Source organism: Emydura macquarii, unplaced genomic scaffold (genome assembly GCF_026122565.2).
Source record: "Emydura macquarii macquarii isolate MOO-44397 ecotype Brisbane River unplaced genomic scaffold, CSIRO-AGI_Emac_v2 contig_2897, whole genome shotgun sequence".
NCBI lineage: Eukaryota > Metazoa > Chordata > Testudines > Chelidae > Emydura > Emydura macquarii.
The window spans coordinates 20895315-20915690 of NW_027133034.1; the positions used below are offsets into that span (position 1 = coordinate 20895315).

Here is a 20376-nt window from a genome sequence, read left to right on the forward strand (position 1 = left end):
GGAAGTGCACGCCCCCACAGTCACGGCTCCAGCCCAGAGCACTGTTTGGTACCAGTGACTTCTACAGTTGTGGCTCCTCTACATAGGGTTGCATCTAGAGGGAAGTCAGCAATGATCTTGCTGCTACCCCCATCTCCAGACTCAGAGCCAGTCTCCCCGGGACCGATGAGAAAAGCGGACTCCCCATCAGCCTCCGAGGTCGGATCATACGTGTCTCAACGTGAACAAGCCCACCATGGTACCGGCCTCAGCACTCTACGGACCCATGGCCTGCATGCAGCTGAGCCTCACCTCTGTATCAGTGGCCTTTCTGGACTCCTCCAGGCTTCCCTCCCCATTCTAGAGCCTCTCCGTTCCCTTTTCACCCTGCTACATCAGCTAGACACAGGGATTATCTGCAGCAAAGTCACCATCTTCCTTCTCCCAAGATCAGTGCTGTGCAGTGGGAACCGTGTGCTCAAGACTCTCCTGTGGAGGAACTGGAGGAGGGACCTCCTCAGCAACGCTTAGCCTTTTCTTCATCGCCTGATGAGGCAGTAGTGACTGAGTCTACTTTTCTCCCCTCCTGATGCTTTCAGAGCTCATCAAGACTTGTTGAGGAGAGTGGCTACAGTTCTGTATTTCCACCCAGAAAAGGTCATGCAGGCTTATGGACATTTTAGCCTCTGCAGGACCGTCTAGGGGGTAGCTCTCCCTATTAATGAGGCTATCCTGGAACCTGTCACGGTTTTATGGCAAATTCCACCTTCCCTCCCTCCCACTGCTAAAAAGGTGAAAAGGGCATTTGAGCACTACTATAACCACCCTCCTCCAAGGCTCCCTGATAGTTGCTGCTGTTAACAAAAAGAGAGATGGAGACCCCCGGTCTCTAACTCGAAAAGAAAAGAGGCAAAAAAGCTAGACTTGTTCAGCAGAAAGCTTTATTCCACAGGAATTTTATAGTTTAGGATTGTGAAACAGCAGGCTCTGATGGGTCTCTATGATTTCAGCCTATGGTATAGTATCCTGAAGTTCAAAGACAAGCTCCCTGATGAGGCAAAGCAGGAATTCAGTGCTATGGGGAAGGAGAGGAAATTAGTTGCCAAAACAGCATTGCAAGCGAGCCTACATGCGGCGGACTCTGTGGCTCAAGCTATGGCTTTTGCCATCATTATGCAGTGTTCATCTTGGGTGCAGTCATCAGATCTTTCCCCAGAGGAGCAACAAACCATCCAAGCCCTCCCATTTGACGGTCCCTTGCTCTTTTCCAATAAGACCAATGAGAGGCTTCATAGTCTTAAGGATTCAAGGGAGAGCCTTAAGTCTCTGGTGATCTGTGCAGCAGCGACACAAAGAAAGATGTTCCTCCCACAGCAGTCCCAAATGGTTTCAGTCCTTGGTTCTGCATTCCCAGGATCTGTCCAGAAAGAGGAGCAGAAGTTACAAGAGTCATCCTCCTCCCTCCTCTTCTGCAGCTACTAGTTCTTCTAGGCAAACTGTGTCCTCTATACCATCATTTTGACCTGTTGGTTGAGATAAGTCTACACCAGAGTACCATCTCTCCCCACCCCAATTTTTGTCAACTGTCTAACCCATTTCCTAAGTGCTCGGACTCATCACCATGGATCAGTAGCTCTTAAGCATGGTGGAACTGGGATACACCCTACACTCATGAGAGCATGTTACTTCAAGAGGTCCAGTCTTTCCTCCTCATGGGGCCATACAAGAAGTTCCTATGTCATTCAGTGGAAGGAATTTTATTCCTGTTACTTCCTAATCCTGAAGTCAAACGTGGGGGGCAGTCTCAAGCCTATTTTAGATCTAAGGCAGCTTAACAAGTGCCTAAGTAAAACAAAAGTCTGTATGTTTACTCTAGCATCTATTACCCCTTCCTTACACTCCAGGAACTGGTATGTTGCTCTCAACTTAAAAGGATGCTTCTTTTCACATTCACAGAAAGTTTCTCAGATTCCTGGTCAATGGATCCCATAACCAATTCACAGTACAGCCTTTCGACCTGTCAGCAGCCCATAGCCTATTCACAAAATGCATAGCTATAGTACTGGCATTCCTGTGAAAGTTGGGAGCCATGTGGTCCCCTACCTGAATGACTGGCTAGTGAGAGGCTGGTCCAGGTCTCAAATACTCTCCAACGTGGCCACTGTTCAGTCTACTTTTGACACACCGGGACTCCTAATCAATACAGAGAAATCTATTCTGATGCCTTTCAAAGAATAACATTATTGGGAATAGCATTATTGGGGAAGCCCTGGACTCCACAAAGGCCAGGACTTTCCTGCCAGAGCAAAGGTTCTGAACAATGCAGGTCATTGCTGTAGATCTAAAAGCGTACCATATCACTATAGTTTTAGGACACATGGCAGCATGCACTTGTGTGGTGTAGTATGCCAGGCTACAAATCCAGGAACTACAGGATTGGCTGGCCTTGGTGTACTCACTGGTCCATCATCATAGGGACATAGTGGTTCAAGTACCGGCACAGGTCTTGTCCTCCCAGGACTCGGGGTAGAACCTGCAGATGTTTGCAAGGGATTGGGAAATCCCTTTGCCCTCCACAACAGTCACTCGCTGTAATCAGAGATGCATCGGATCTAAGTTGGGGAGCTCTGTTTGGTCCTCTTCAGATTCAGGGCCTTTGTTGCCTCAAATATCAGGAGCTTTGTGCCATCCATTTAGCTTGGATGGAGTTTCTTCCACATATCAAGGAGCAAAATTTGCTGGTACTCATAGACAACACAGCAGCCATGTTCTGTGTAAGCAAACAATGGGAGAACCCATTTGATAAAGTTATGCCAGGAGGCAGTCTTCCTCTGGGATTGCTACATCACCAGTCCTATCAACCTGAGAGCTTCTTACCTTCTGGGAGCTCAAAACACTCTGGCAGACCACCTAATCAAGTCATTCACAGGTCGCCCCGGGTGGTCTCTTCATCCAGATGTGTTCACATCCATTTTCCAGTGGTGGGAAACTCACCAAGGGCACCTGTTTGCAACCATAGCTTACAAAATATGTTATCTTTTTTTGTTCCCAAGTAGATCACAGCCCAGGTTCACTGTCAGATGCTTTCCTCCTACCTTGGTCAAAAGGCCTGTAATATGACTTCCCTCCAGTTCCACTCCTGCCCAAAGTCATGTCCAAAGTCAAGAAAGATTTCACTTACCGTATTCTAATAGTCCCAGCATGGTCCCATCAGCATTACTTTTCAAGTCTACTAGCTCTATTGGTCAGACCTCCGCTGCTGCTCTTGAGAGATGTGGATGTGATCTCCCAGGACCACAGCCGTCTCCTTCATCCCAACCTTCAGGACCTCTGTTTGACAGCGTGAAAGCTTCATGGCTGCCAATCTCAGAATGAGTTTGTTCTAAGAGGATGCAGGAAGTTCTCCTAAATAGTAGGAAGCCTTCAACTGGGTCGACTCATCTTACTAAATGGAAGAGATTCTCTGTTTGTTCCTTTTTAAGAGGTATCACCCCAGCTCAAGCTCCAATTTGCCATATCTTGGACTATCTTTTGTTTCTGAAACAACAAGGGTTAGCCTTTAGTTCCATCAGAGTACATTTGGTAGCTGTCTCAGCCTTCCAGCCTCCCGTGGATAACTGATCAATTTTTTTCTATTCCTATGTCTATCAGATTTCTAAGGGATTTGCTCAGATTATACCCACAGCAGCTCTCAGGTTATGGAGTGGAGTTTAAATTTAGCTCTAGCAAAGTTGATTGTTCCCCCCCTTTTTACTGCTAGTGACTTGTTCTCTGTTACACCTGTCTATGAAGGTTGCTATAACCTAGGCCAGGAGAGTTGGGGAGCTACAAGCTTTAGTATCAGAGCCTGTATCAGAGTATACAGTTTTCTTTAGGGACACCGTTTTCCTTCGACCTGACCGAAAATTATATGGCTTCTGATTTTCACATTAATCAAGCAGTTTATTTACTCACTTTCTTTCCAAAGCCTCATTTGAGTAAAGGGGAAGAAAAGCTCCATGCTCTCGATGTTAGAAGACCCTTGCTTTTTACCTAGATTGGACTAGGTTTTTCAGGTCTTCGTCTCAGCTGTTCGTTGCCGTTGCAGACAGGGTAAAGGACCATACAATATCCACCCAGAGGATCTCTTCCTGGATTTCTGGCTGTATTAATTTATGCTACCGATTGCCTGATATTGCATCTCAAGGTGAAGTGGTGGCTCGCTCAACCAGATTGAAGGCCACTTCTGCGACCTTTCTGGCTCGTATACCCATACTGGCCAAACGAGTTGTCAGTCCATATGTTTGCCTTTCACTATGACATCTCTCATCAACCTAGACATGAGGCCAGATTCGGATGGGTGGGCCTGCAATCCCTGTTCAAGTAGACTTTATGTCCATCACCAGTTTGAACTGCTTGTGAGTCATATACAGTGGAATGGACATGTGCTATTACTCGAAGAACTAAAAACGGTTACTTATCTTTCTGTAGCTGTTGTTCTTAAAGATGTGTTGCACATGTCCATTCCACAACCTGCCCTCCTTCCCCTTTCTGTTGGAGTCTTTCTGGTAGGAAGAAATGGGGGGGCGGGGCAGCATGGCCGTTTATACCTGCTTACAATGGTGCAAGTTACCAAAAGGCACTCACGCTGCCCCAACAGGTACTGCTGGGGAGAAAATCTCTGACAACTGTGCATGAGACAAATGTACACCTACAAGCGAAATGGACATGTGCACCACATCTCAAAGAAAAACAGGTATGGAAAGGTAGCTAACCATTTTTTATAGCTGTTTCCTATACCTTGGCACACACCTAAGGTGAGATATGGTGCCACACTTCTAAGAGTATGTCTTCACGAGCTTTGCAGCCACAATCCTCAGATGGGACAGACCATTTCTCCCATAATACCCAGCGTAAGCATTCACAGAGTGGCATAATTTGCAGTAGTGCTATGATTCATCTCCCTCAGTTGAGTTTCTTCTGAACAGGAAGAAGCATCTGTCAAGGTGTGGAGAACCACACAAGAGTCTGTAACCACTAAAGCAAATGGGCTCTTGGCACCCAGCATGCAGATGAGTTTTGGGAGTGAGGACAGGGAAGGGCCAGTGGATCTGCAGGTACACTCCATGTGGATTCAGATGCAGCGAGATTAGAGGCTACTGTCCGTGTAATGCTTCTGAAATCTGGCAAGAAGATCCCTTCCTCCTCAATCCCCAGGGAATTACCAGTTACAAGCTCTGTTACTTGAGTTGTGTGCCAGGATAAAGATTTGGACTAAAGGAACCAATTATAACAGTACATCTTAACTAGATGCAACAAGCAGACTGGTCCTTTTCTTCCAGCCAGCCAGTGTTTTCATCGTATCCATTGTCATCTTCCAGAGCTCTGCTCCAGTGGGCCTTCCAGTTGTATGTCTCTTTATGAGGCATTCCCAAACCCCATGTTGCTCCTGTTCACTCAGCCCATTTCTGTGATTAAATTTAGTTGATTAAAAGTGCTTCCTTCACTGCATGTTCTTAGAGAACTTCCCTGTGGTTAAAAAAGAGATTCTTTATTTCTGTATGAGAGAATGAGACTTCATCCTCCTCCATAATCATTCTAAAAGAGTAGAAAGCAAAGGCTTCCTTTCTACAGATGTGTCTCAGAGGAGGCCTAGATTTTTCTATTTCATTCTAGGCATATTGTTACCAAAAAGATATTGGCAAATTAGAAGGGAATTTAGGCCAAGTTCCAGCAAAAAACTTAGTTTAAGCATGTGAGCAGTCCCTTTGAAGTGGAACTATATTCACGCTTAAAGTTAAGCATGCGATTAAGTACTTTACTGGACTGATGCCTTAGAAATGACCAACAAAAATGAGTAGTATGCTAGTAGAACTGATTTATAAGGAAAGAACTTACTCCTACTTGCTTGACACATTTATTATTTTAAATATACAGTATTGACTTTTTTATACTGGAAGGTCATTTGAATGTCTTCGAAGAATTATTTAATTACTTATTGATCTCAATTATTCTGTGCTTGTGCCTTCTTCTGATGCCTATCTCTGTGCTTTTTCTTTTTAAAAATGTAATATACACACAATATAAAAGCTACATATATTTAGGTACAGGAAAATATAATGGTACACAAGTATATAAATATCAAAGAGGGTCAAGAATCATTTAAGATGATGCACATGGTTTTAACAAGAAGTAGCTAAATGAATTTAAAGAAGGTTAAATTTAGACAGAATATTAGGAAAATATAGAAAGCGTTCTAATGCTTTTAGCATACTCTCCCAAGAGAAGACATGGAAGCCCAGTTGTTTTGTACATTTAGAACAAGACTGGACAAAATACTGAAAATGTACTTTAGGGAACAATTCTGTAGTAGCAGAGAACGATGGGCTAGATGGCATAGAACAAAATGAAATGAAAGCATTAGTGTTACCATAGAAATAGTATTTTTATGTATTTCCATGGTTCAGAAGTGAAGAACTGACATTTAGTTTGGAGCTTCTAGTTTACAGAAACCAAACTTCCAGCGACAAATCATTCATTTTCAGCATATGTCTTCACTGACACTTTCTTCCTCCTTTTAAGTTTTGCCCATTCACTTAAGTGGGTCCAGGGATTACAAAACATTAAATGATTTCAGTGCTTGCGTAAAATAATACACCATTTATTCTCCCAAAACCAAAATTTCCCATTCTTATTTGGCTCCAGTGGCATATGTAGTGTGAATGTACCCTTCTCTATATTGCAGCAATCTACACAGCGATTTATAGGCAAGCAACTCTGGATATGTTTGTTCCTTTTTCTACAGTCACACAGTTATAAATAGATATTGTTATAGAGGAAAATCAGTCTGCCATTATAAAGCTCCCATGCAAAGGAGCATCCTCTAACCATTGTAGATGGATGAGATTTCCCAAAGGATATAACTACTCTCTCCCGTCCTTCTCAAAGATGAAACTACCTTCATTTATTTGTACCACATTGTTCAGATTTTATTGACCACTTAAGTAAAGCTTCTAGAAATGATAACAGAGTAGAATGGTTTACCTATTTTGAGGTATCAACTTCAAATTAGGCCATTATTTATAAAATCTTACCCTGCCTTAAATAGTGCCACAGATGATTAATGATTAATTATTTCTGTTTTAGGTCATCATTTTCTTAATCCTATTTTCCTGTAAGCAAATTCAGTTCCTACAGTTTTGAATAGGTTTGAATGCTATCTTAAGCAGTTCAATGACATGAGTCTTAGTGTATAAACACAACAGTTTAGCAGACAGTAACCTTTCATCACATTGACAAGCCTAGTTAGTGCAAACAAACCAGTGTTTGATTTACAGAATCAAGAAGCATTAGGCAAGCCTCTCTCATTGTTGGGATTATTCCTGCCTGATAAAACAGTTTCTGCATATACAGTCTCTCTCACTCACTCAGTCACCCTCTCACTTACTCACTGCTCTGTACTGTGGTGTTGCATCATTTTTTCCCTTTGAAACTCATTTATCTGAGGCACTTGCTTTTTGTGGTCTGTGCCGCAGTGCTCAGCCCAGCCAATCAGATAGTAGTGTTCACAGCAGGACTTGGCCAATCCAAAGCCTGCTTTTGCTGGAAACGTGAAACCCTTAGGGGAAAGCAATAACAAAAGCCTTTCACTGCAGACAAATGTTAAGTGTCTGTGCAGACTTTTCCTGTTTTTAATTTTATTACTCTAAGAATGGAGGGTTTGTTGTTTCTTTCATGTTTCCTTTCAAGCAATTTTAATTATACATTTGTGCTACATCAGAGACTTTCGAACACAATGATTCAGCCTATTGCATCTAAAGCTAAAATGCAGTAACCTTCTGGCAATACAAATATATTCCAGTGCTGTAAATATAGCTGACATGCTGAAGAATTTTAAGCAGCTGGAAAGGTCTCTGACACCACACACGATGCCCTAGAGAGCAAATGATGAGAAAAACATCACTCCCCCCCCCCCCCCCTCTAGTTTTGTCAAGTGTTTGTTTTTTATTTTCAGGGGGGTGGGAATAAAATATATGTCTCCAGCTATTACATTTTGTTAATAGCAAAGTATAGATGATAGAAAATAAATTTAATTAAACTGATTGCCTAAATAGGAATTTTAGACTGATCTTTTATATCGTGGGAGCCTGTTTTTAACCTTGGTTGGTGAAGAATGGTTTATTTTTTATCCTTTAGACCATGTTACCACAATATTTGGTATTCTACTGTCAACTAATAATAATAGTAACTTAAAACCATATGGGGAACTATTTTCAAATTTGCTATTGAGAATTTTCAAGGAAATCCTTTCTTCCCTAGTACTTTAGCTATAACAGCACTTCAAATACTTTCCTGCTGTTAAAAGGGCCCTAAGGAAATAAGCTGGAGGTTACATGTTTACTTTACATTGGTGCTATGGAGTGGGATAGTTTTAGTGTAAAATTAGAAATCACACTGGTAACACAAGGCAAGCAGACAGGCTAGAAACATATTTGGCACAGGGCCATTATTATTTCCATTGCAGAAAAGCTAGAGCTAGCTAGAACAAGGAGAGTGTAGAGAAATACAAACCATGAGACTTGCATTTGGAGTTTTAATTAAATACTTAGTTCCTTTAGAATGAATTTCTGTGAATCTGGTAGCATTTTGCACCAAACCTCCTCTTCTGCCTGGACGAAATAATCTTTTCAGTGTGTATTCTAAAGCGAAATGAGAACTGGTTCAGAATATTACCTTATGTTTATGTACAGTATCTAATGAATTAAAGGAGTAATTATGTTGACTAGTCCACAAACGTGATTATAAATTGTCTCAATCTGTGAAGAAGTGTTTTAGAGAAAGCTGAATGGCTTTGAATGAAATCCTCGATTTATTTATTTTTTAAAAAGAAGCCCCTAGAGTGCATGCTTAATATATTGATTTTTCAGATAAAACAAAATTCTAGCCCTGCATATGTTGTGCAGATTTATTTAAATTTTATCAGAAGTATTTTTAAAGCAAAGCTTTAAATGATGAAGACATTAAAATTGAAACAGCACATTTAAAAAAAATTTCTTCCTATGCCTCAATTAGGTTAGAGCCAGTAAGTTAATGGAAGGTTGACAATGAGAGAGAGAATGTAAATAATACAGAGGATTTATAGTCATACAACCTAACAAAACTTGTGTGTGTGATGTTTTGTATATTTGTAATTCCAAATAAATAAAAACACCACTATCGTATTGTTAAAAACAAAGCAGAGTCTTCTGAGTCACCTACTGATTTAAGCACTGGTAGATGGTGCTCAGTTTATGCTGGCTGCCTGCCAAATGAAAGCAATTATGTGCAGTAATAGCAAAATTAAGAGGTGAATGTTGCCATTTTACATCAGGACATGACAAAACCCATTTCCTTCTGTCAGCTGTATCTTGATCACAAACACACACGCACACACACTCTTTCCTGTGTGGGTTTTAACTTGAGGTCACTGAAACCAGAAAAGAGGAAGAGTGGAGACCACAGCTTTTGAAAGCAAATGAGAAAATTGGAGATCTGGTTTTTTTTGTAAAAAACCAAAGTTATTGTTCTAATGTGATAATGCTTTGTTTCTCTCTCTCTTCTCTCTCCCCTCCCTCCCATCCCCTCTGCACAGGTGTCCTAGTGGTAAATGTTACATGGCGGAACAAGACTTATGTCGGGACACTGCTGGATTGCACAAAGCATGACTGGGCCCCCCCGAGGTAGGCAGTCTATTCTGGGACTGTTTTTTCTCTACTTCCCCCTCCCCCCCCCAATCTTTGGCAAGAAACTGTACAGAGATTACTAAAAACCAACTGTATATAATTGAAACCGTACAGAAGAAAAATGAGTAATTCTTTCTTACACAGTGCAAAATGAAGACATTGAGGTGGGATTTTGTATTTTCTTTTGTTATGTTATTGGAAAGATATCTGGAATTAAACTGAATTTGAGTTTATTTTTCTTGGATACTAAGAAATATTTTCTTTCTCGTTGTCAGTAATATTCTTGAAGCAAATGTTTTTTTCTTTAATGACAGTCCTATTTGAAAGAGAGCACCCTTCCTCTAACAGCATTGCAGATTCTGTTACATGAAGCTGTGTTGTTCTGATATTTGAAAGATCAGTTCTTGGTTGAAACAGTTCTTGTTTTCTGGTGATGATGTTTAGTCTCTGTTCCGACATCTGCTCTTCGTTACATAGGTTTTGTGAATCACCAACAAGTGACCTGGAAATGCGAGGAGGTCGGGGCAGAGGAAAGCGAGCAAGGTCCGCTGCAGCTGCACCTGGAAATGATGTTAGCTTTACAGAGTCAAGAGGATTGCAGAACAAGAACAGAGGTGGTGCCAATGGGAAGGGGAGGCGAGGCAGCCTTAACTCAAGTGGACGCAGAACACCCCCAAATTGTGCAGTGGAGGATGTCAAAGCCAGCCCCTCATCCACTAATAAGAGGAAAAATAAGCCCCCGATGGAGCTAGACTTGAACTCCAGTTCAGAGGACAATAAATCTGGAAAGCGCATTCGCACCAATTCTAGAAGCACTCCAACCACCCCACAGGGGAAATCTGAGATTACGTTTTTGGACCAAGGCTGCTCTTCTCCAGTATTGATTGACTGCCCTCACCCCAATTGCAACAAAAAGTACAAGCACATTAATGGACTGCGTTACCACCAGGCTCATGCACATTTAGATCCAGAAAACAAACTGGAGTTTGAGCCTGACAGTGAAGATAAAATTTCAGACTGTGAGGAAGCATTAAGTAATGTGGCACTTGAATGCAGTGAGCCAAGCACAAGTTTATCAAGTTTTGATCAGCTAAAAGCACCAACATCTCCTTGCCCTCTTAATACTCCTGGGACACCCAAGGGGAAAAGAGAATTGACCAATAATGGCCCAACTTCAATTATCAGTTCTAAAACTGGCAAGAATTCTGGTAAAAAGAAGGGCCCAAACAGTGAATTGAACAGCCTTCCGGTAATTTCTAATATGGCAGCCACATTGGACAATTGCCCATTAGCAGATGGCAGTTTGGCCTCTGAAATGCCCAAACTGGAAGCTGAAGGATTAATAGACAAGAAAAATTTGGGAGATAAAGACAAGGGCAAAAAAGCCAATAACTGCAAAGTGGATAAAAATCTGTCAAAACTTAAAACAGCTAGGCCCATTGCCCCAGCTCCAGCTCCTACTCCTCCCCAATTAATAGCTATACCCACTACAGCCTTTACAACCACCACTACAGGGACAATACCAGGATTGCCCTCACTAACAACTACTGTTGTTCAGGCTACACCAAAGAGCCCTCCGTTAAAACCTATTCAACCAAAGCCCACAATTATGGGAGAGCCAAGCACTGTAAACCCAGCTCTCACATCACTCAAAGACAAAAAGAAAAAGGAGAAGAGAAAGCTAAAGGACAAAGAAAGCAAAGAGACTGGAAGTCCTAAAATGGATTCTAAGCTGGGAAAGCTAGAGGATTCAAAAGGGTCTGGGAAAGATTTATCTGGACATTTTTTAAAGGACCATCTCAACAAGAATGAAGTGTTAGCTAATGGACTGTCAGAGTCTCAAGAGAGCAGGATGGCAAGTATTAAAGCTGAAGCTGATAAGGTTTACACTTTCACAGACAATGCACCCAGCCCTTCTATAGGGAGTGCCTCCAGAATGGAATGCAGCACTTTGGTGAATGGACAATCTTCTTTGGCGCCACTGCATGTGTTGACACAAAATGGTGCAGATAGTGCAGCTGCTAAAACCAACAGCCCAGCTTACTCTGATATTTCTGATGCTGCGGATGATGGTGGTTCTGACAGCAGGTCAGAGGGCATGAGGTCAAAGGCCAGCTCTCCTTCAGATATTATTTCTAATAAGGAAGGTGTTGTAAAAGGACATTCTTCAATCACAGCACAATCATCACAAGTAAAAGAGTCCCATTCTCCCTATTACCATGGCTACGATCCTTATTATTCTCCAAGTTACATGCACTCTGGACAGGTCAGCACCCCTGCAGCTGGGAACAGCAGTACCTCACAGGGACTTAAGATCAAAAAGGAGACCGAGGAAGAGGCTGAAAAGAAAGACAAGACAGAACCATCAGATTCAAAGAAAAATGAAACCAGTTCCACTAATTTACCGCCCCAGCATCAGTCAGTAATAACGCAAAGACATCCTGCACTTGCCCAGTCACTTTATTATGGACAGTATGCTTATGGGCTTTACATGGACCAAAAGTCCTTAATGGCCTCTAACCCTGCTTATAGGCAGCAGTATGAAAAATATTACGAGGACCAGAGACTGGCAGAACAGAAAATGGCACAAACTGGGAGAGACTGTGAAAGGAAGAGTGAACCCCCACTAAAGGAACTAGGAAAGGATGACAACAAGCAGAAAAATATCCCATCTGCTACTATCTCAAAGGCTCCTTCAGTTCCAGAGACAAGCAAAAATAACACTAAAATAGGGTCATCAGTTCCCAGCAAAACTGAAGAGACAAGCAAATCACAGATTCTTTCCAATCACCAGCAGCAGCTTCAGTCGGATAGCTTCAAAGCCAAACAAATGGAAAACCATCAGCTTATAAAGGAGGCTGTGGAAATGAAATCTGTAATGGACTCCATGAAACAGACAGGAGTAGATCCTACCACAAGATATAAACAGGTGAGACCACTAGAACTGGAGCACTGATTATCATGAATTATTCTTAAGGTTTTTCTGACACAATTTTATTGTATTTTTCTATCTTACCTAAAAGGCCAAATTCTGCCATCCTTTCTCACACTGAGTAGTACCTTACTCCTTGAGTAGACCTATTGCTTTCAGTGGGCTATTGGGAGAGAGGAAACCAAGCATGACTAGAGGTGAACAGAATCCAGGTTTAAGAAATAATTAGAATTAAAAAAAAAAAAAAATCTTAATTAAACAGAATTCATGTTTTCGTATAGAAACAAGTGGAATTAAAACTCTTAAATGTAAATTTCAGTCATCCTGCTCAATGCAGCAGACTGAAATTTCAAGAAATAAACACTTTTCATTGTGAATGAAGTGTAAAATAGATTTGACAAATGGCTTGGTTTTGGGTTATTTTTGGTTTTGGGGGATTTTTTTAATGACAGTTGGCATTTACTAAAGATGGGCGAGCAGATTGTTTGATGCTCGACTCTTTATCCTAATCCAACGTGACTTTCTCAAAATCGTTAAGGGGACATCCTTCCCTGTCTGTCCTCAGCAAGCTCCTGGCCTCTGCAGGCCCACACAATGGGTTAAATCCTGGCCCCACTGAAGTCAATGATGGTTGTACCACTCTGGCTCCTCCTGGCATTCCCACATCTTAGACTGCCTTCCAATCCACACCCCTGCCAAGATATCTTACTGTGTCTTTGCTGTGATCCAATGCCCCCACACTGAATGTCTTCTTGCTCTGGCATTTGGTACATCCCAGACTTCATCTTAATAAGCCATCTTTTAAGGTAAGGCTGAGTTGAATGAAGGAGGGCCGTAGAACTAGAAGGAAAGTGGGATGGTTCAAGCCAGGATAGGAGAAGGTTTCTATAAGCTAAGATGAGTATCTGAACCAAAACTAATGCAATTTACCTATTACTATTTCTTATGTTGTGAACGTTGACTGTTAAAGTAAAATAATAGTAATTAGCTCTTCTACAGCTCATAAAAATAATGTTTTTCTGTTATTATTCAATAAAGATAGTGTTGTTTTATGTAATCCTGTAAAAGAACATGTACCCACTCTTTAACGTGTTTGTAAACTGCTTTATAATAGTTAGACATATTCTACACGCATTTCTCAAACCTTGGCCTCAATCCTACAAACAGTGATGCACATTTGTAACTTAACACTTGTGAACAGTCCAACTGAGTTGAAGGGGACTATAATGCGTACAGTTACTCAAGTGTACCAATGTTGGCAGGATCAAGGCCAAGGTAAGCACCTTTCCAGCAAGATGCATTTTTCAGGTTCATTATTCCAGGTTATCTAAGTCTTTTGACATAGCATGAGACAACTTCAATGTTGTAGTTTACAGATGGGAAAATCTCTTTATGGTCATTAAGATACGTATTTTATATATAGTATGATAACTTTAACACCCAGTATCTATGTATTTCATGATTAAACTAGTCAAACGCATGGGAAGGATACAACATGAAGCAATGAAATCAGATTGTGATAAAAGTTTATTGCTATTACGTTGTAATTCTGACTGGAGTTTGAGCTGAAAGTATAGTGTCCCTGTAAGAAGCAAGTCTGTCCTACGATGTACATAATCTGTGTGTGTTGTAAACACTGCTACAAAAAAAGACATTTGCACACGTATGAGATATACCAATAACTATCTTTTTTCACAACGTAAATTTAGAACAAAATGTATTTCTCCCTCATATCAGGACGCAGATTCAAGAACATGGCATCATTATGTCTACCAGCCCAAATACCTTGATCAGCAAAAATCAGAAGAACTTGATCGGGAGAAAAAACTAAAAGAAGACAGCCCTAGAAAAACACCTAATAAGGAAAGTTCCATACCCAACCTCCCTATCTCATTAACAAGCATTAAAGAGGAGCCGAAAGAGGTCAAGCGTTCTGATTCCCAGTCATTGGAGGAAAGCAAGATCAAAAATGATGATCGAAAGACTCCTGTAAATTGGAAGGACTCTCGGGGTGCTAGAGTGGCCGTTTCCTCACCAATGAGCCAGCATCAGTCATATATACAGTACTTGCACGCTTATCCTTACCCACAGATGTATGATCCCAACCATCCTGCATACCGTGCAGTCTCTCCTGTTCTAATGCACAGCTATCCTGGTACGTGTTCTATAATTGGCATTATACACTAGTAAAGATTTACCCACTAACAGTGCAGTAAAACCTGCATTTTAATATTGGCTGTTAGCAGCTAGGATAAATTAGAAGCTTCACGGATGACATTTGTTTTGCTTGTTCTTATGCTAGAGAAAGTTCTGCAGATTAAACTGATTTAATACAAGATGTTCCTTTTATGAACTGTCAGAGTTCCCAGCTACAGTTTCCACAACCCCTGACAGGCTTCTGTTGGTGTTAGACTGACAGATAGTTTATTGCCTATAAAAATATTCTAAGCACTTACTGTCAGAACCATTATAGTTACTATTCCTTTCACTTAAGAGGACCTATAAATGTCTGAAATGGCTGTAAGCTCAACCCTCTTTATAACCGCCATTCATCAGGGTGAATTAGCTGAAAAAAATCAAAGAACAAAGGTACAATTTTATAGTCACATATATGATCCATTTTTGATGTAACCCCCTGTATTGGAATCTCCCTACCCCACATTGTTATAACCAAATGTAAAAACAGTAACTGGATGTGGCATTTATTGTTTTCTGCAGGGGCCTATCTCTCTCCGGGATTTCATTATCCTGTTTATGGGAAGATGTCAGGGAGAGAAGAGGCAGAGAAAGTCAATACCAGCCCGAGCATCAACGCGAAATCAACCACTGACTCTAAAGCACTGGATTTGCTCCAGCAGCATGCCAACCAGTACCGCAGCAAGTCCCCTGCTGTAAGGCTTCATCTGTTGTTATTGAAGAGCAAGACATTTAGGGATGCATAGAGAAAGGGCAGAGAACATCATCCAAAAGCTATGCATAGTTTTGGATTCAAGCTATGAATTCACGATATTTTTATGCCAGCACTTAAATCAAAAGTAATTTAAAATCAGGATGCTTCCATGGCATAAATTGGAAGTGACAAGTATAACAGGGTTCTGTGTGAATATACTTCCTAATATAAGTAAGTAGATTCATATGGAAATCCAGATTCATAGATAGCTCTGGGTACATGGTACACTTTATTACAGTTTACCAAGAAGCTCCTGTTTGAAAACAGATAATAAAATAAGAAGTTGAACTGCGGGATTTGGTAATATCCCGTCATTATATTTGCTGCAGAGCTGTTTCTTCTGAATAGCAAATGAACTGAAATCCTGTTGTGGAGACTCCCATGTCAGAGTAAGCAGTGCAGTTTTGCCTTCAGATAAATCTGTATAAGTTTAATTGATGAAAACAAGTTGCTGACCTTAAAGCTAGTTTTGGAATAGCTCTCCTCATCCTGAGTGTTGGTTCAATCCCCAGCGCAAATTAAAGACGTCTTAGGGCTGATTTACACTGGCTGCCACCAGCCCAAATAGGCAGTTAAAGTGGCCAGGAATCAGCTCGGTGTAAGGGAGCCAAGACCATGCCCCTTGCAGAATTGGTGGGAGAGAGAGAGTTCTGTGGCTGCTTCCTTTATCCTGAGGAATCCTACAGTGGATGGCTACACAAGCTTTAGGGCAGTTTTGTACCTGAGGAGCAAAGTGATTTTGCTCCAGTGTACCAAGGAATCAGGCTCATAGTTTGTGCCTAACAGTCCACTGCTGCATACCCAGAGTGTGTGTGTGTGTTGTTGGTTGTGATCTTCTTAATTTAAAAAGTATTATATCCGTTTTCTTTTACCTTTTCTTTGTCAGCCTGTGGAAAAATCGACAGCTGAGCGTGAGCGGGAAGCAGAGAGGGAGCGAGACCGTCACTCCCCCTTTAGCCAGCGGCACCTTCATACACACCACCACACACACGTTGGAATGGGCTACCCGCTTATACCAGGGCAATATGACCCATTTCAAGGTAAACGGTGGCTTCCGACTGTGGGCTCAATGTGTCTTTTAAAGAAGGTATTTTAACAGAAACCCGTGTTTACTGAAACCAGAAAAATAATGGTTTACATCTAGGGAGAAGGCTTGAAAACACTCAGCAAGGACTAAGTTGGTAACACCAAATTACACTGTAGCTTTATCTTCATGCTTGAGCACTGCTGTGTTAGAACTAAACAATTGATTGCCAGTGAATTATTAAAATTTTACTTATCAGCTAGGATATCATTCACATGAGTATTTCTAACCATAATACAAACTGACGTTAACTGATTAGAAAGACCCAAAGGAGGTAAAAAAATAAACCTTTTTACACATTTAGTCTTGTGTAAACAATGGAGAGAGCATGGCACAGAGAAAAGCTTTTTATTTTGAACAAATTCTATGTACAGCACGGACCCTGCAGTCAACCTTGAGATTGTCACAGCTACAGTTTCTCAAAATAGCACGATCTGTTTTTATTTAGTTGAATACAGCACATATTGTTGCAATCAAGGAAAAAGAACCACAATAAGAGATGCATGAAAGATTATTCATTCTCCCTTGGTTTACATCAGATTTAGCCTGTTTTGATTTCCTCCCATGCAGTGAAGTACACATTAGTACAGTTTGTAGCTAAAATGACATTAATTTATTGTGTTCACTCAGTGCCTTAGAAGTCATTTTCCTATGCAAAAGTCTTGATATTACTAAATTTTATTCAGTGATTCCATATGCCTTATGGGATGCATTATGCTCATTCAGTGGGAGAAATTTTAAAATAAGTTACTATGGAAGTATTGTATTCCAAGCAGCTAGCATGTCGTTTCTGTAATTCACTGTGACTTTTGATTCTTGTTGTTTCCTGGTGCCCATTATTTCTACTGAGCTTCCTATTCAGGAATTCATACAAACCGTTTAGCACCATGCAGTGCAGTGCTTGGAAAGAAATACAATAAGGTAGAGTGCCATATTTTCTTGTAAAATGTCTATTAAGGAGAATTCAGTACATGAGATGAAGGCACATTGGTCAGAGCAGGCAAATGGTCTTACCTCTCTTGCCTGAAATATTTGATGCATGTATCCCGCAAAAAGTGAGTGGCTGCTATTTATGGTTCGTGTTGTTTTTGCACTGATGACCATACGTGTCGTCCCTCTGAACGCTATAGAATCCAGAAATGTATCCACAGTCTTTTGTTTCTTCTTTCCTTCAGGGTTGACCTCTGCTGCCCTTGTTGCCACTCAGCAGGTGGCTGCTCAGGCATCTGCATCTGGTATGTTTCCTGCACAAAGAAGGTAAATATCCTGTAAACCTTGAATTATATAGACATCTTAATAGGGAGGGAGGAAGCAAATTACAGGTTTCTTAGACTGGAGGTCTGCATCCCTATAGACTGCAGATTTTATTGAGAGGGGAGGGTATGTAGGGTTTTTTTGGTTAATTATAGCTCTATTCTTTCTAACAAGCCACTTGTCTTTGACCCTCATACTATAATCATAATGTAGATAATTAATCAATGAAATAGACTGCCTGTCATCTGAGATTTTCAGAGACTATCCTTTACCCCATGGTAGTATTAAAGTAAAGCAAGCCATTATGAAGTATATAATTAGGATTCAAAATGTTTTTATAAAAGGCAAGTAAGGAGATTAACATCTGAAGTTGAGTAAACTTCCGCTCTTATGTATAAGTACAAGTATATCTAGCTTACTGATTTGCAGATATTTTTGTTGGAAAAAAATATTTGTAGAAGATTATATTATGTTAAAGTTACATAGGAATCAAATGCATTTGCCTTTAAATTATTCACTTGCTTTTAAATAGAACTTACTTTTCAACCTCTAAAGGAAATGATAACCTTGTATATAATAAAAATTCTACCTTAACAATGGAGGCTCCACCAACACTTCCAGGATAAATCTTAGGCATTAATTACCAACTTTTGTGATTTTATCACAAGTCCTGTGATATATGGTGGTTTTTTTAAAGCCCCAGCTCCTGGAGACAAGTGATTACACGAGATTTTCAGCTTTCATTTGAGTAAAAGTTTTTAGCACTTAGTGTTGCGGAGAAACGCTTGAACATTTGACTCAAGTGCACCCTAAAGGTTCAGAAACTAGAAGACACACAAACTCTTCCTCCCCCACTCCCAATTTATTATTTTTTAAAATCTCATGTTTTGGGGCTGGGGTTGGCAATACTAATTCCATGTGTTTGGTTTCACAGTTTTTGTGCATTTCAAATGTTCAGAGTTAAATGATGGAAAAGGATATCATACTAAAATATCTCTCTACTTTTTTTTTTTTTAAGAGAATGAAGAGTTTGGAAATGTACATTGTCATGTGACTGGATCACATGGGAAGCGCTTTATTACAGACATCAGTTCCATGGTGTTAATTTGAAATGCCTTAATGGCAGGCAAAAACCAGTCATTTCATTTTTGTAAATTGCAGATTTTATCACAGAGTAACAAATGTTGCTGTAATTAGACTTCTGTTTTGTTTTCTATATATATATATATATATATGCGTATATATATATATATGCGTGTATATGTATGTTTGTGTGTGTGTGTGTATATATATATATATGCGTGTGTGTGTGTGTGTGTATATATATATATATACACACACACACACACGCATATATATATATATATATTTCTTTACTTTTTTTGTATCAGTAACCAGGCTCGCACACAGGGTCTGCTGCTAAGTTGCAAACCACACAATAAAGGAAAAACTTATTTGTCATGTTTAGAAAAATGTTAACCACAAAAGGCCGTTTTTCTTTTCCTTTTGCTTTTTAATTGTAAATAAATAATGTTTTGTATCAGTGTGCCTGAACCTTGCATACCCTTCTAATATTGCTCACAAGCCCTCAGAGAGGCTAACTGTGATGATGACACTTTGGTACAATTTAGATGTCTATTTGGTGGCTCCTGTTAAGATGCATCAGTGTAAAATGTTACTGTACTCACTGTTTCATTGTAATTGTGTATTGTGAAAAATATACATTTGGAAGGCATGGGGTTGCCAGTACCACAAAAACTGTGTTGTAAATAATGTATAGATTTTAAATGGGGAAATAATGAGTATCTGTGAATAATGAAATGTCTTTTTTGATAATCTTGAATGGCAAATAACCCAATAGCCTGCATACCAGAAGACATCTGTGATTGTTCTATTACTTGAATAGTCCTGCAGTCTTTTTTTTAATGTTTACAATTATCCAGTTTTAGAAGAGAGACTTTAATGCTATTGCCTGGTTACTTGTTTTATGCTGTAATCTAGTTTATTTTATGTAAAATGTATATTGAATGCTTTCATTTTTATACCTGCCTTAAATAATTTGGCAATCAGAATAAAAAAAAAAAAAGTTGTTTTTGTACTTCTTGGTGTCTGTCTCAACTTGCTTTCCTCTGCCCATCTTAGAGATAGATTGTGTCCTAGACACCAGTAGGTATGTTTGATGGAGGCACCAGACAGCTGCTAGTGTCCCCAGAAGGACTTCTGGCTTGGTTCCCCAGGCAGCGCACACCAGTTTGGCAGCTATGCTGTCCTTGAATACGGTACAGCATGAACTCACACCCTCCATGCCCAGCCTGTTTCATTTTCATCTCACCTCTTGCCCCTTCTCCCTTTTGGGCACATAGCGCCTGAGCCATGGAGGTCTTTCCACTGATTTCAGTAGGCTTTGGATTAGGTCCCCCATACCTATGAGTGATTTTTCTAACTGATACTTAAGCAACTGATACCTTCAGCTGAG

The 20376-nt window shown here is 40.4% G+C and overlaps 1 protein-coding gene across 6 annotated transcripts in view; it reads left to right on the forward strand.

The window, feature by feature from the left end:
* Nucleotides 1-19990, forward strand: part of ZNF608 (zinc finger protein 608) — a 110191-nt gene extending 90201 nt beyond the window's left edge. For 5 of the 6 annotated variants that reach the window (XM_067569119.1, XM_067569121.1, XM_067569117.1 and 2 more), the window contains 7 exons: nucleotides 9590-9677; nucleotides 10158-12609; nucleotides 14350-14767; nucleotides 15331-15503; nucleotides 16449-16602; nucleotides 17822-17903; nucleotides 18919-19990. In XM_067569119.1, coding sequence (XP_067425220.1) covers nucleotides 9590-9677; nucleotides 10158-12609; nucleotides 14350-14767; nucleotides 15331-15503; nucleotides 16449-16602; nucleotides 17822-17903; nucleotides 18919-18925 — 3374 coding nt within the window. In that variant the 3' untranslated portion in view covers nucleotides 18926-19990. Of the gene's footprint in view, nucleotides 1-9589; nucleotides 9678-10157; nucleotides 12610-14349; nucleotides 14768-15330; nucleotides 15504-16448; nucleotides 16603-17821 lie in introns of all 6 variants that reach the window. The other variant, XM_067569122.1, reaches the window with a different exon arrangement.
* The last annotated feature ends 386 nt before the right edge of the window (nucleotides 19991-20376 follow it).